General features: G+C 35.8%; 1 protein-coding gene across 6 annotated transcripts in view; it reads left to right on the top strand.

Annotated features, from left to right (window-relative positions):
* Positions 1 to 15,671, top strand: part of LOC121328822 (arginine-glutamic acid dipeptide repeats protein-like) — a 124,043-nt gene that overhangs the window by 75,396 nt on the left and 32,976 nt on the right. For 4 of the 6 annotated variants that reach the window (XM_041273905.1, XM_041273906.1, XM_041273903.1 and 1 more), the window contains exons 7-10: positions 8,108 to 8,156; positions 9,622 to 9,746; positions 10,132 to 10,231; positions 13,130 to 13,228. In XM_041273905.1, the coding sequence (XP_041129839.1) occupies positions 8,108 to 8,156; positions 9,622 to 9,746; positions 10,132 to 10,231; positions 13,130 to 13,228 (373 nt within the window). Of the gene's footprint in view, positions 1 to 2,051; positions 2,211 to 2,431; positions 2,503 to 8,107; positions 8,157 to 9,621; positions 9,747 to 10,131; positions 10,232 to 13,129; positions 13,229 to 15,671 lie in introns of those variants that run through there. The other 2 variants (XM_041273907.1, XM_041273908.1) reach the window with 2 other exon arrangements.

Raw genomic sequence — 15,671 nt, 5'->3', positions numbered from 1 at the left:
TTACATTCCATATTCTTTTTACTTTTTACAGATGTTTGCCAGTCAACTTTTGTGGTGCTAATGGAATCCGAGCAGTTATTGTTCATTGTTAGTATTCAGGATTGTAGTCTAAGTAAACACCACTGCGCTCTCTTAGACAAAGAAGCTTTTGATAACTTAAAACCTAATTTATTTTGGCTGTTGCTAACAGTAAAAAAAAAATTGGTTTGTGGAAAAATCTTTCAAATAAAAGCAGTTTAGACCTCAATTGATTTGGGCAGGTTTGCTAAATGTCTACTTTCCCCTCCTAACAGATGATAAAACCAATTCTGCTGTATTTTATTAATTAATCTGCTGATATTAACAGTAAGTAATGATTTACTACAATGATTTGTTTTTAGCCTGGCTTTAAATCAAACCTGAGGTTAAATGCTACGGTTTCAAGTGTAATGTTTCTACGAGGAAGGAGTGTGTTTTTTTTTTTTTAAATAAATGCAGAGGTGATTGATCTGCTAACCCTTGAATTCCATAACCATTCAGGGTAACATATTTTAAGTGATTTGATCACCTGAAACTGTTTGATCAGACCCTTTTTTTTAATTATAAGTATGCTTTGATTTTATGCTTAGTCAAGTGCATCACCCTGTGCTTTGTTCGGATTTGTTCCTGACAAATAAAAGCAGAGCAATTCTAATACTAACAGAATGCCAAAAACAACACACTAACGTCCCCTCAAGGTGGTTCTACTGATCTAGAATATGTAGTATGTTTACTTAAAATTAATAAGTGAACACTACTTGAAGTTTAATCTACCTGGTGTGGATGGTTGGTCAGGAACACTCTCTACAAAAATGGAGGCATCACAGTGCAATAACAACACTAAACGTACAAGCACCCTATTGTTTCATGCTGAGATTGCTATTTCTGATGGCTGGAGTCAATGTTCCCTTTGGCAGGAATTTACTTGATGGATTATAATGTGTATTATAAAGCCAAATGTATAACACGCACATTACGTACCGAGTAAAGAATGTGAGGTTTTTCAATGTCCCTCGCTGAATGCAGATAATCTATTAATTTTATAGCAAACAAGTAAACGTGCAATATATAATTTAGCTGAACCGTGAAACAAGAAAGGTTGCTTGAATCACGTTCATTATTTATGATACATGATGTACTACAGTAATTCCACTGAGCAATATCAGTCTGCTTCCCTTTCAACACCACCCTGCAGCCTTGATATCGAAAACATGCAGCAATTTCGTTTTACCATGCTGCTTTTCTGTTTATAATGCTACATATTTGGACGTGGTAATGATGGTTATTATGATGCATAAACATGTTGAAATTATTGTAAACCATCCTTGTAATTTATTCATAGTACTAATTTATTTATTAATCTAAATAAAATCAAGAATAGTAATCTGTAGATTATTTTGAAATGATTATGAATTATGATAATAATTTGATATTGGGCAATGTTGACATTGAGACAGTTACTGAATATATGTATCCTTACATATGTTCTTAGATGTAAAGAATCAGGTGACTTAAGCATTGAACAATCGTTAGTTTATATAACCCATCGTTAGTTTATATAACCCAAGACAAAAATACTGCCTGCAAAGTCTTGCATTTTTACATCATTTAGTATGTACTGAGTGACTTGAGACCTTTAAAGGAAATCACTGCACGCTTTGGTCTTTGTGCTATGCATTTTTGTTCATGCAGTTCCATAACCGAACTGTAATAATCACAGAGACGGTGGGGTGATTTTCATGGAGAAGAAAGGCTGCATAAAGAAAGAACAGTTTCAGCTTTGCCGCCTGGTCGTTGCTTGTTACAAACCCCCTTGTCTAGAAGGGCCCCGCTCTCCTGGCTCGCTTGATATGCTGTGCAGAGCCTCGCTGTCTCAGCCTGCTTTGGTTATTGGGAAAGGAGGAGAGTCGAGCGAGAGAGATTGCGCTCTGAGCCTGTCTGTGTGTAAGGTCGCGGCACATGCTCAGTGTGGGCTGTGGAAAGGGAACTGTACGCGCTGCGTGAAGTCTGAGGTCACAGCACAAGCTCAGTGAAAAGCTCTCCGTGCTCCCTCGGAGACTGCGTGCGCCACCATTTTGAGTACTTAGAATAGAAAAGGGAAGAGTTTATTTTGCCTTCTGATCATACGAATTGTCAACATTAAACGACAAGAGCTTGGTTTCCGAAATGGACGATCTGTTCAGTCCGCGCAGGTAGGCTAACAAGATCTGGCCTCACCTTAAAATCGCGCTGTTTATGTACATGTTTATCTTTTATAAAATATTTATTATGAAATCATATGTCTGTTGTTATTGCAAGCTGTTCGAGGCGTTTTTAAAGCTTCCGTGCCTTTTCTTTGCAGTCGGGTGATGACATATAAACACTTGTCACTGTTTTGTTTACCAAGTTTTTCTTATATATTTTTTTCTTTCAGAAATGCAAAATGCCAGGACTCCATTTTGCAGCGCCTGCAATGCTAAGATGTGTTTACTTTTACTTGCATGCGTATGTAGCGATTTACCGTGCAATGTGCATGCAATTTCTTGTTGACAAGTAATGACAGAGCTGTGCATGTTGATCTGAGGCAGTGCCAATGTCGCTAATAAATGTTGGGGCCTGTAGGAGCTGTATTTATGTAATGTTTGCAGAGAGTGTTACATACATGCAGGGATTGGTTCATTTTGATGGAGTGGGCGGGACTTGCCTTGATTGCTGGCCCAATTGACGACTAGTATTTCAGTGTTTTGTGGTGTTTGGTTAGCCCAAGTACAGAGCGGGACACGGTCAAGTTTAATGGCTGTTCTTCATTAATTTTTTTCAAATTATTATCTATTTAATGTTCACATTCTAGCATATTTAAATTTTGTATAACTAGTGCTGTTAATGTGTTTGTTGGTAATTATGTCAAGTAAATACAGTTGATGTATTATTAAAACACGAGCACTGCATCTTTAGCTATTTATAAAGAAGCCTTTTGTGTCGGTGTATAGCATTTTATTAGCGAATACAAACACGTTTCTTTATGCACTTTTCTCAAACACACTGTCATACTTTCTGAATTTTATTACATTGAAAACTGAATTTTACCTACTAGTCCTGACACAGTTAGAGACACAGTATTAGGATGTACTGTGGCACCCTTAAAATCCCCCCCCCCCCCCCCCCCCCACAAAAAAAAACAAATGTATTCAATACTATCGCGATATATGCCCATTACATGTTAAATGGCTGCCAAATTCAATGTGCATAAGAGGCTGATACACAGTTAATAATGCTACAGCATAGTGGAATGTTTGCTGTTTAAATATTTTCAGTTTCTGTATATTCATTGCCACAGTATACAATTCAAATAAAACTGGTAAGAAAGTGCAACACTTAGTGTAAAATTCTGTTTTCTTAATTTCTTACATATAAAAAGAGAACTTTGGCGTTGAGGACACCTTCAAAAGCTCCAATTATAAGGAATCTCTTAATTCCTATATGTAACAAAACAACACACATACTTTCCTTGAAGCAGACTTTATAAGTAGGCCAGATGTTTTACATGCAGGGGTATCTTAGAAGTGCTCTGAAAATGTGAGCAAGGAATGAAGAAATGAAGCACTGTTGTGGAAGCTGATTCACATGGGTACAGTACTGCAAGAAATGGCTTGATGAGGTTCTTGCTTGGATCAATAAAACAACCAAAGGAGCAAGATGGGCGAAGTGGAGCTCATGTATGTACCATTGCTTACATTCTTAGTCACATACAACATAACACCCCCATGATGCTGTTCAAATCTTTTAGAAAGTAAAACAAGTAAACAGAGTATAATAATGTTAAACTAGACAAGCCTGATTGATTCATTTACACTGTAAAACATTGCTTTTAAATTAACACAGTAATTTGTTACATAAGGGAATACACACAAGTTGCATTCCTTAATTTTAAACACTGTTCATTGTATAAGTTTCTAGTGTTAGATATTTAGAAAGTCACCACTTTCAAATAATTTAATAAAATTAGTTCAGCGGATTAAAAAAAACATATTTCGGGCCAATGACTGATTCTGATAGTATTAGTGCTGCTAACATACGCAATTCACTATTGAAAAAATCAAAATTAAGCATTATATTTAATGCTATATTTCTAAAACAAACAGGCTACTAATGTAGATGCCTTCCTCTTACGTGCTATTAGAACGCAATTCTGTTAAGCGTATTCAAGCCAAATGTCTGTCAAAACAGCGAACCAGTGGACCTTAAATAAGAACAGAAGACATTTTACTAGCGAGAGGAAGCCATTCGGCCCATCTTGCTCGTTTTTGGTTGTTAAAAATCTTGCAAAGAAAGTAAATTGGACAAAAGACAACCACTCTGGCTACTGTAGTAAACTATAAGTGGTTTGTATTGCTTTCATGCTGAACCTGCAGCCGTCAGCATTGGCAGACTTTTGCGGCGTGACCTGAGAAGCTTCTAGGTCCTATGCTTTCCACTGCAGGTGATGTGTCACATCGATCCTGTTATCTGTAGGGAAACTGATATTGTAGCAATGAAGTCTGTATTCATCCTGTTCTTTCCGCTGCTAATGCGTACAATTCAGAACACAGGAGTTTCACAGCTATTACATACACATAAAATACTGATTATGACAAAATCAGAAGACTAAAAAAGCATCGCTAACATTTTTGACACTTGGCAGTTTTAATGACACATGTCTGCAAAGTATATTTTTTGCAGCTTATAGCAAATGCACTGTAATGACGAAATAAACAAGCATCAATGAACTCCCTTTTGATCAGCTTTTAGCATCTTTGCTGTGCCTTTTTTATACGTAATACGCACTGCGGATTCACTTAAACTAAAAAAACAGAAGAAACTACAGTAAAATAAAAAAGTAAACTTTGGCAAAGAATCGGGGTGGTGACCTGGAAGATGTTTCAGTAAATTGGTGGTGTTTTAACTCCTTTTGCTTTAAGTTCTTTGAAACATTTTAGACATTTTGCCATTGTCATCTGGATAAAATCCAAAATAGTTCCACTAAAATTATTACGGCTGCAGGAATTTTAAATTTTCCCAGAACGCACAGGGTAGTTGGTAACTTATGCCAAGCAGAAATGAGTAAGCTGAGTTCATATTGCTTTTGAAGCACACAATTACAGAGTTGTGTTATAAATGCTAAAAAAAAAACACGGTATCGAAAAATCACGATACTTCAATATTTGTACCCCCATATTAGGTATCATAGGATTTTGGTATCATGAAATACTGCAGGTATCGATATACCATGGAACACTACTCAACAGACACAACAGATTTGGTAAGAAAAGCAACATTTGAATCAGGCAATTTTTTTTTTCTTCTTTAGTTAAGTACTTTAGGTTGGATGGCCATATTGTGTGGTTTGGATAAGTAAAGTATTTTCCTAACTGAATGCTGTGGTTCATTACTAAAATCAACTGCAGAGTATATATAGAATATGGCAGCAAGTAAGCACACAGTAGGTTATTGACCTAGATACTGCACATCACAACTTTCCATACATTTTCTGACCAAATTGTGTGTTAATTTAACTGCAAAAACCACTTTCCCTTTACTAATGCTAATACTAATGTATGATTTGGAACAAGAACTTGGTTATAAACCAAACCTACAGCTATGCTCCCTTGAATAATCTCATAGCGAGCTGTAGAGTAGCACCTACTCGGTGCTTCAGGTTAGGTCATTATTTTCATATATATAATTTTTTTTTTTTTTTTTCTCCTTTATTTCTAATAATCAAACCCTCAACCTGTGCTCCTAGGTTCTCCCTACAGTTCAACGCCAGAAGCTAGCTTGGCTGTCTCCTGATGGTGAGACATAATAACTGCATGATACAGTTGTCCCTTTAAACCAAAAGTGAACAAACACCTGGAAACACAGGGTTTGGTAGCTGTGCAAGTAGGTTCCCCCAAAATGCATGTTGGTTATTCAGAAGCATCCATTCAGACACACACTGACCCCTCTGCCTTATTCTTAGTTTGTGCACTGAATTATAGCAACTGTGAAACAATCAAACTGCTTTACTTCCAGGGACAAGCTTACTAGCCTAGACACAACCCAACTCCTCAGCAACCTGGAGGAAAAACTCATTATCTAATCTGAGACCAAAGCTTTTATTTATGAAATACAATTGTTATTGTATTGTTAATGATTTTATATATATATATATATATATATATATATATATATATATATATATATATATATATATATATATATATATATATATATATAAATATGTAATTGTAAAGGTTCAGATATTTAAGAAACCAGGTCAAGAAAGCAATGTTCAAATAGGAAGGCTAGTAAGTCTATTTGTGTCAAATTGTCTTCAGCTGCAGCGAAGACCATTGTCAGGTAAAAAGTTACATAACAAAATATTGTTGGTTAAAGCTATCTATTGTTTTATTAATTAAAAGCACACACCTCTGACCTCAGTGTTGTTTACTGTATATGATAATGTAAAGTCTAACCATCAGGACAGCACAGATTGGAGGATTGTAAAGGGAGGACATTGTCTCTCAGATTTCTTCTATCAGAGTTTCGAAAGACAGCCATGATGGAGAGAGATTTGAATGCAAATCATTGTGACAGTTTCTGGGCAGCTTCCTGCTTTCAGTATGAAACCTACACTGTACCCATGGCAACGGAGTACATTTCTAAAGGAACATCTTGTCATTTTCTTTAATCCAGTGCAGCTGCACATCTGAACATATTATTAAATTGTTGTTGCCATGGGGACTTGAATTTGTTACAGCAACCACTTTAGAGCCTGTTTTCTGTTGTAGCTGTTGACTTGAGTGCAGCATTAGCTAGAATGAAAGATAAAACAAGAGTGCTGAGAATTTAATCTGCATTTGTTCCTGATCATTCCTGCAGAATTACCCATGTATTAGTTTTTATACAAATCAGCTGTCACTCAAATTACTGTATTACAATTCTAATGTATATTTGACACTATAGTTCACTCGGTGTAGAATGGAACATTTAGAGGGGAATAAAGCATCTATTGGCACTTGCACAGTAAAAAGCAGTTTGTTTATTTTTGGTGTAGGTCAGGTTAATTCAGGCTCCCAGAACAAAGGTACTAGCCACAGCACTAGTAACCCATTCTAGTTTAATATTGTGAGTGTTCTGAAAATTGAAATGTGCATAGAAGCAGCAATCGTCTTGTAGAAACAGCCCAGCTGACCTTGCTTTCATCCTTTCGTGTGTCTAGGCTGTAGTTTGCATCTTTGCTCCTCTGTGGTGTATTGTCATTGAATGTACTGCAAGGGATCAGTGGCAAAATCTTCTAATGAGGTCACCTGCTTTGTAAACGAGTGAATTTGAACCCAACAGGCTAGCATCCAAGCTAAATAGACCATGTGTTACCCTATCTGTGTTCATATAGTATTTCTTGTATAGAGTTTTCATAATATAGAAAATTATTGCAGTTTTTTTATTTTTTATTATTCATTATGTTTCTGGAATCTGGCATTGTATTTGCCGATAATAATGTTACTCCAAATTAGCTTTCCTGTACCTTGCCTAGAATGCATAAAATGTGAACATGCAGCATTGTCTCGTGTGTTTGGTTTGTTAATAGTAGATTGTATTGGTACTGGCTGCCTAAACTGCGTAACACATTTGCTAATGATTGATTGTATCAGCAGATACAAACCTCTCCTGCTAGAAATTCCCATATAGAATTTCATGTAGGAAATTATTACAATGGATTGTGGGTAACATTATACATGGCTGTATCTAAATTCCCTTCTGTATAGAAGAAGATATTATTCAGAAATGAATGTGAAGTGTTGAGACCTCTTAAGAGTACAAGATCCTTCTTGAGAGGAATAAAAAGAAAACCATTCATGTTGGAGTATATAAAAAAATGGCTGTGGAATGTTTTTGTTAAGTTATGTGTTTGAGTTATGAGTCACAGAAAAACGTCATTAAGTTGACATTCTCTTGTCTTCCAGATGTCACCCTTGTCTGCCATTACATGCAGCTGCAAAACTGAGTAGCATGTTCAATGCACCTTTTTTTTAACACATGTTTTTATGTTGGATATTTTCATACTGATTTTTTATTTTTTGCTTTTCAGGCGGCTAAACAGTACGCAGGGAGAGATCCGAGTGGGGCCCAGCCATCAGGTGAGCTGTATGATCTGTAAAGCAGTCCTAGCGGTCCTAGGTTTCAGCTTGGCATCAAATCCTCTCAAACTTGGCCAAGTAGCTGTCAAAGTCTTTGGCTTTGACATTTGATAATTTCCAGATAAAAGGAGCAATCTTAACACTTACATTAGGTAACCTCTTAAGTTTTTCAGGTGGCATTTTGTAAGAGTTGTATGGTCAAACACGTACAACAGGTTTATTGTAATTATTATTGTGGTCTCTGTTTTTTTTTTTTCTTATTTTACTTAAGGTAAAATAAATTCAGATAAGGAAAAAATAACTGTACCGAGCTTCAGAAGAAACTTATCACTATTATAACATTTATTTTTGAAAAGTATATGGTATATACCCTGTCAGACATCATCAAAAAGACATAAAGCACAGGTCTCTAGTCTTTCTTTCTCCAGAAAAAAGCTGAGAAAACCTTTCAATGAGAACAATAGGAGCCGAATGAAACCAAAAAAAAGGGCGTATCTCATAGCCCCATCCACTACAGAGATAACATGGACATAACAAAAAGAGGTAGCTGCTTCTGCATTCAGCGCTCGAAGAATATCGTGGACATTTGCAGAGCTTTTTGAGATGTTGTAGTAATAAAATAATGACTTGGGTCACATTAGTGAAGTCTTTAAAATGAGTGATCAGGAGAGGATTTATCAGTATGCACATCTATAAGGAGGTTTGTGAAAAATACAGCAAGGGGGGGGGGGGGGGGGGGGGGGGGTGGGGGGGGGGGGGGGGGGGGGGGGGGGGGGGGGGGTCTTGGCTGTAGATACAGTACTGAATGACCTTTTGCGATTCAATACCTTTTAAACCTATTTTACTCTGAAAAAAATAAATTAAACAGCGCATGTGAAAATAAATTGGACCTGACGTGCCTGACAAGTGCTGAATAAATGGACTGCAAAGGGTTAAAATGCAACCATGTGAAATTATTATAAGGCTTGAAGCCTATTGCCCAAAATACTTTCAGATATCACAAAGTTGACTGAACCTGTTAATTAGGTCTCTGGGTACTTAACAGTATCCATTTTAATGACAGAGTTCATCTTCTGGTGTTACATTTGCTCAAGTTGTCAGCTCTTAAAAACCAGCTTTAAGATTTTCAAAACGGCCAAAAGGTTTGTAGTTTCTTTTAACATACTGTTACTGTTTTTGAAAAAGCAGATGAATACATTAGTGCTTAATTGGTATACATATGAAATCCTGTTTGTTTAGTGTGTTTAATGCTGACTATTTTCAACTCTGCAACTGATCATTTTCTGTGTTCTACATTTTAATTACAAATTCATCCTAGCTGGGCTAATTATCTAGTAAAAAGGTAAACACCGGCAGACACCGTTCTCTGCAGCTTGTTGAGCACATTATTGGCAACTTCTTATCTCTGATTTGTATATTGATTTTTGTGTGTGTGGACTCAGTTGTTTTCTCTCCTTTGACAAAGGCCAAACTTCCAGAATTGCAGCCCTTTCCCTCCCCTGATGGCCAGGCAGTGACAGAAAATGAAGAGCTGGTGTGGACGCCTGGGGTGAATGACTGTGACCTGCTCATGTACCTTAGGGCAGCCAGGTAAGGCAGAAACAATAGCGTGCCTCCTAGTTACCCTGCCTTACCTTGCAGTGCTTCAAATTTTAAACAGCTTTTTTGCAACTCTCCCGACATGTATGGCATCTTTTATTAAAGATTTAACATTTTCCATGTAAGTGGAAAGATTACTTTGTTTGTTGTACTTGCCAGGGATTGATTGCTTTATCTGCTAGTGTAGTTGTTAACCAAAATGAAAACTAATAAAAAAAAAAAAGGTTTTCCTTTATCTTCTGCTACTCTGAAACATACACGTGTGTATATTTAAATGTCAAAGCTGCATTTGATATGCAAATAGTAACACCTGTGTATGTAATTGCAGCAATAGCTGTATTGAAGCTGTGTTTTTATTTTCATAAACCCTGTTTAGGAGCATGGCAGCCTTTGCAGGGATGTGTGATGGTGGGTCTACAGAAGATGGATGCCTGGCTGCCTCTCGTGATGACACTACACTTAATGCACTAAACACTGTAAGTCAAATTTAGCATGCTTTTAAACAGTTTGTATGGATCAATTTTTTCCAAATGATGAAAAGTACAATGCTTAACGCTAAACAATGTGTGTGTTTTTTTGTGTTACAAATGAAATGGATGCATGTCCTACATTGTGTAAGGCAGAAATCATATTCATTTGTCTGATGTCTCTATAATGTGTTTAAGACCCTGCTTCTCTCTCGTTTCGTTAGCGATTCATTGACAAATGTATTTCTCTGTTTCTCTGAAGTTAATGATTTACACACCAGGAAGGACCGGTAGAAAGGTTGAAACGCTGTTAGTTTTCTTGATACAGAAATCTAGTAAAAACTTATCAGTAGCAGCACAAGGCTTCATATAAATCAAGAGAGACAGGCATCTCAAACAATGTTTTATTTATGCACTAATACCTTACTGCAGCCTGCAGAATGATTTACTGTTAATTGTACTAGATGACTTTGAAGGAAGAAAAGTAAGATGTCTACGATGGTTTCTCGTGTACAATAACAAGCACATACAAATGAGTGTCTGCTTAATAACATTCATAAATTGAATCTGGTGTCCTGTGTTAGATTGGCTGTTATGGCTTGTAAATGTAATTTATTTTGAATGATTCCTTGTCTGTGAAAAATATGGGAGTTAATTTGGGATTTGAATAAGACACAGAAAGACTTCAAATACATTTTATATATATATATATATATATAATCTCCTGTACAGTTTCAAAACATCTCTTCTGGACTAAAGTTTCTTTCACATTTTATTTACAATTGGATGTTTTGTACAGTACTTATAGGGGACATTTTGAGTGAAAAATAGATTTTGATTTAAACTAACGTAGAGTAACTTTTTAGTGATTTGCTAATAGACAGGCTTGCAGGGTGGAGGAGAGTCTCACAAAGATTTGGAATATAAACTATTTGGTTTAATATAATGACACGCAGCGATGGTTCAAATATTCGTTCTAGGCAACTGTAACTTTTTTTAATGGTTTCCAGACATGTGAACCTGAGCTGTATAAACACTGGGGAGTATTCTGAACGTCTCAAATATCTGTCTCTTGCATTCACCTCCAAAGGAAACATGAGATATGATATGACATCAGGAAAGTGAAAAAAAAAGAGAGTAGGCTAATTCCATAAAATCACTAAGCCCTGTAATGGAATTGAGAGGCAGTTCTGTTATAAAAGTTAATTGTCCTTTTAACAGGAATTCTTAGCATTTATGAATTTATTATATGTTAAAACTGCCACTGAAACTGACAAATATGCGTCTGTAATAGAGGGTTAGGAACATTTTAAATTGTGAGTTGTCATGCAAACAAATTGGTACACGCTTTTAGCTTTTGCCTGTCGTTTTGAATTCTGTGCAAACAGTAAGTAAGCTTTGTTTCTGATACACTTTAAACAAAATGTTCTCGGTAGGGTTAACTGTTAATTAATAATTCAGTGTATTTAGTCAGGCCATTCCTCAATTTCTTTTTTGTATCAGCTTTTAAAGGGAACCACTTCTAATCTGCTCTGCAGTCGTCTGTGTTTTGTAGCAGTGAACTTAGATAATTAATCTAGAGGCATACATTTACATTAATCAGTCAGACAAGTTACTTCTGTGTTTTGCTTCTGTGTCTTCATAAACCAAAAAATAATACATACTTTGGACTCTGAAGAGTTATGTTAAAACCTGCAAACAACTGTTAGCACTGAGTTTGTAAGTCACAGGTAAGACCTTAATAAACTTGTTGTTTTGCAGTTAATCATTCCATAAGTGCCATAAATAGTCTTCTTGTAATTGATCATCTGGGAATTACAAGGAAATTACTTCAGCAGAACACAGTGTTTATAGTGAACACAATTGCTTGTGGATATGTTACTTAGAATAAGGTTTACTGCTGCAGACCTGAAAGAGATCTAAGTGCATCATATATCATACAATCTATGATTTACTTCACTACTACATTCCTTCACATTAGGTTTCTTTTTGAGCAATAACAGTCACTTCAACAGCAAAGTATTTTTGTAAGATTGATCTAATATGCCAAAGTTGTTTCTTTGTAATTTATGCTTAATGATAAATTGCACAGCACAGTACAGCATTACCAATCATTTATTCTGATAGTGTTAAAATGAAATGGAAGATGTGTTCAGCTAGTGGTGTAATTGTAATTGCTTTCTCATGATGCCTCTGTGGCTTAGCTCTGGTGGCTGAAATGGAGGGGCACTTGAGTCAGGGAAGGTCACAGCGAGAGAGGGGCATTTAAATGAAGTTATAAATTACAATTGAAGAACAATATTTTGATGTGCGAGATGGGAGATGTCAGAAAGGCAAGATGTAATTCATAGGTTCATTATACCGCAGAGGTGGCTGACAGCTGAGCCATACCAAAAGGAAAATTTATTTGCAGCATTGCACTGACAGAAAATGACTCCAGTAGGAATGAGAAACCTTGCAGGAGAATTGTGTGGATATGCTAATCGGGCATTCCAATGGATACAGACTGCTGGCTGCATCATAATAATGGTTTTCGGGGATTCAGTAAATACATTGAAAAAAAAATATTTATTCAAATTGCACATGCATCTATTTTTTTTTTTTTTACATTGATGTGGTCATAACATGTTTTGTTGAAAAACACTTTCTGAACAAATAAATGTTTCATATCTCAATACAAAAGAGATCTTCTGAAGTTACAACAGATGAAATAACAACCACACTTACATTTTGTAAAATTCATATACCCGTTCAGGTGTTTTCATGTGTTTTTTTTTTTCTTTCTAAACATAAGATTTGTTGGGCAGCGTTTATTCACTGAAACGTGTGACTGTGGATATGGATTTATTCAACTTTATTTTTAATGTGATGATTTAAGATCCCCTTTTTTTTTTGTTTTGTTTTTAGCTACACGAGAGTAAGTATGATGCAGGAAAGGCTCTACAGCGACTGGTTAAAAAACCTGTGCCCAAGCTTATTGAAAAGTGCTGGACTGAAGAAGAAGTGGTAAGTGGTGGTTTCCTATTTTAATAACCTCTAAAACCAGTCCAGTAAGTGATTCATCTTATCAAATTGCAGCTACTTTTAAGTTCAAGGCAGCTGCTTCCTGTTTACATGCTTGAGCCACACCAGGTACAGCAAATCTTCACTGGCTGAGAAGATTGCTGGTGGTGATTTATTTGTGCCAGTTTCAGTTTAAAAAATAAAATAAAAAATCAGAAAGTTAATGGTAAGTAGCATTTCTATTTTTCTCATTTAAAAAAAACAAAACAAAAACAAAACATCCTAGCATATTTCAATGGGGAGGAGTCTTGCTTACCTAGAACTAAAACCACGATTGGGCAATGTAAACAAACAGAACTGTCAAGGTTTTTAAAAAGGATACTGCACAGAAGGCTAATCAATGGAAGAATATAGTTAAGAATATGTTGGTGTAAATCTAAGATGATTGTTAGAGCACTGTATCTTTTTATTAGTCTCATCTGCAAACTAGCCAAGACTTTAAGTTTCCGAATAATAACTTTGCAAATTGGTTACTAAAATTTATGAAGCCCGAACCCACATTGACTAAAGAAAATTGTACTGTACTAGACTATAGGAATAATTGCACTCTTTAAAGGATTAGAAACTGCGGCCTGTGAACTACCAACATTTTTCACTGCTAACTTTTTGATGAAGTTGCAAAACCGTTAACACTTAAAAATTTAACCAGCAGAGTTTATCTTTTTTTTATTATTTGATTAGGTTGCATATATTTGACATACGGGCTATCTAATAACTGCAGTTAGCCCTCTTCTTGCAGAGCAACTAAATAAAATAATAATAGTAATAATAATGAGTTTATTAGCTTTTTAATTAAATATGATGGGCACATTTAAATAAAGTGGAGGCCCCAGGCAAAGCTGCAGTTAATGGAAACAGATTAAGTCACCCGTCCACACTCGGATAGTTATTAATTCTGTTTGTTTATGCATGCTAGCTGAAGGCAGAGTTCACTGTTGTGCAGTATGGCTTATTGCACTGGGATGTTATGGATGCACGCTGCCAAGCTCTTTAATTAGCATTCAGATGGTTGAGTACTGGAGATGCTAATTGAATCCCCTTTAAAATACTGGATTTTACATCTTATTCCTAAAATAACAGCAAAACAGGAAATACATTTTTTATATTTATTTTATTTTTTTAAATAGTGTTAAGGTGGCACCTTTTGAAATTACATTTAATGTGGAGGGTTCATATTGTTGTTGTTGTATTAATGTGTGTTTTTGTTTGTGTTTTTTTGTTTAATTTATATTTTACAGTTGGAATGTAACCTCTGTTAATGGATGCTTGAGATTAAAACAAATAGTTTAACTTTGTAGACTTTTATGTCACTGCCAAATTGGAGGGTGAAATGTTGGATTAGAAATCAGGGTCATTTTATGTTCACATTCACACAGCAACACTGCTGTTTCCATGAACTTTACACATCGCTGTGTGGTACAGCTTTAAAAAGAAAAAAAAAAAAAACATTTGTGACTCAGGATTTGCTGGTGACCCACAGAACCCCCAGGTATGTCCGCGATCGCTACAAAGATTGAAATGATAGACTGGAGTGCTGGCTGAACTCTTCGATGGTAGCGGTATATAGCATAGTCATACAGAAATATATATTCGACAAGTTTTACATTATTATTGTATCCCCCCCATTCCTTTTAAGCAGCAAAACTATTTTTAAAATTATATTTATTATTTTGAATTTATGTTCCATTTTTAATCTTTCTAGTGGTGACAAGCTAATAATTCATAAGGAATAACACATATGAATAACACATATGGCTGTGGCTGTTGGGTCAGTGCTTTTCTGTTGCTTTCAAGGGCATCTGTGAAAAGGAGATATCTTTCTGCAGCTGAACGGAGAGGCTTCAGAGATTACATTCCACCTCGTGGTGGCCAGACACTTAGCAGAACATGCATTCCTCAGCTGTGTCATAGCAACAGTGATGAAGTACTTGGTATGCTCAAGTACCTTTTAATGACAATACATTCCATAGCAAAAAGTAGCAGTGTTTCCATTTGTATGCAAAACAGTGTGAAAAAAGTAAGTTATCCTGTTGAGTTGTATTAAACTATTAAAAAAATGTAAGTGTTCAAAAACATACTATTGATCAATTTTTTTATTAAACTGTAGTCTTCGTGTATTGGAACACCTCTTACGAGAACACTTCGCCTAAGAGAACACCCTTGATGGTGAAACAGATTTTTCCAGTTATAAATACTCTGCCTAAAGGAACAAGAACTTTGCTTAAAAGAACACCTTTTTGGCACCACTAGCGATTCATTCACAACTAATGTAGTTCTGTTATCTAACCTGTTTTCTAACACAATGTTTTTTGCAAAGTATTCCAAAGAGAAAAATGATGATGAGATGATCAGTACCTGTTAGAAATGGATACATATCTGCTGTGAA

This window comes from Polyodon spathula, chromosome 16 (assembly GCF_017654505.1).
Source record: "Polyodon spathula isolate WHYD16114869_AA chromosome 16, ASM1765450v1, whole genome shotgun sequence".
NCBI classification, from domain to species: Eukaryota; Metazoa; Chordata; class Actinopteri; order Acipenseriformes; family Polyodontidae; genus Polyodon; species Polyodon spathula.
Note: the sequence above shows the minus strand (reverse complement) of the source record. Positions and strands in the feature narration are given on the sequence as shown.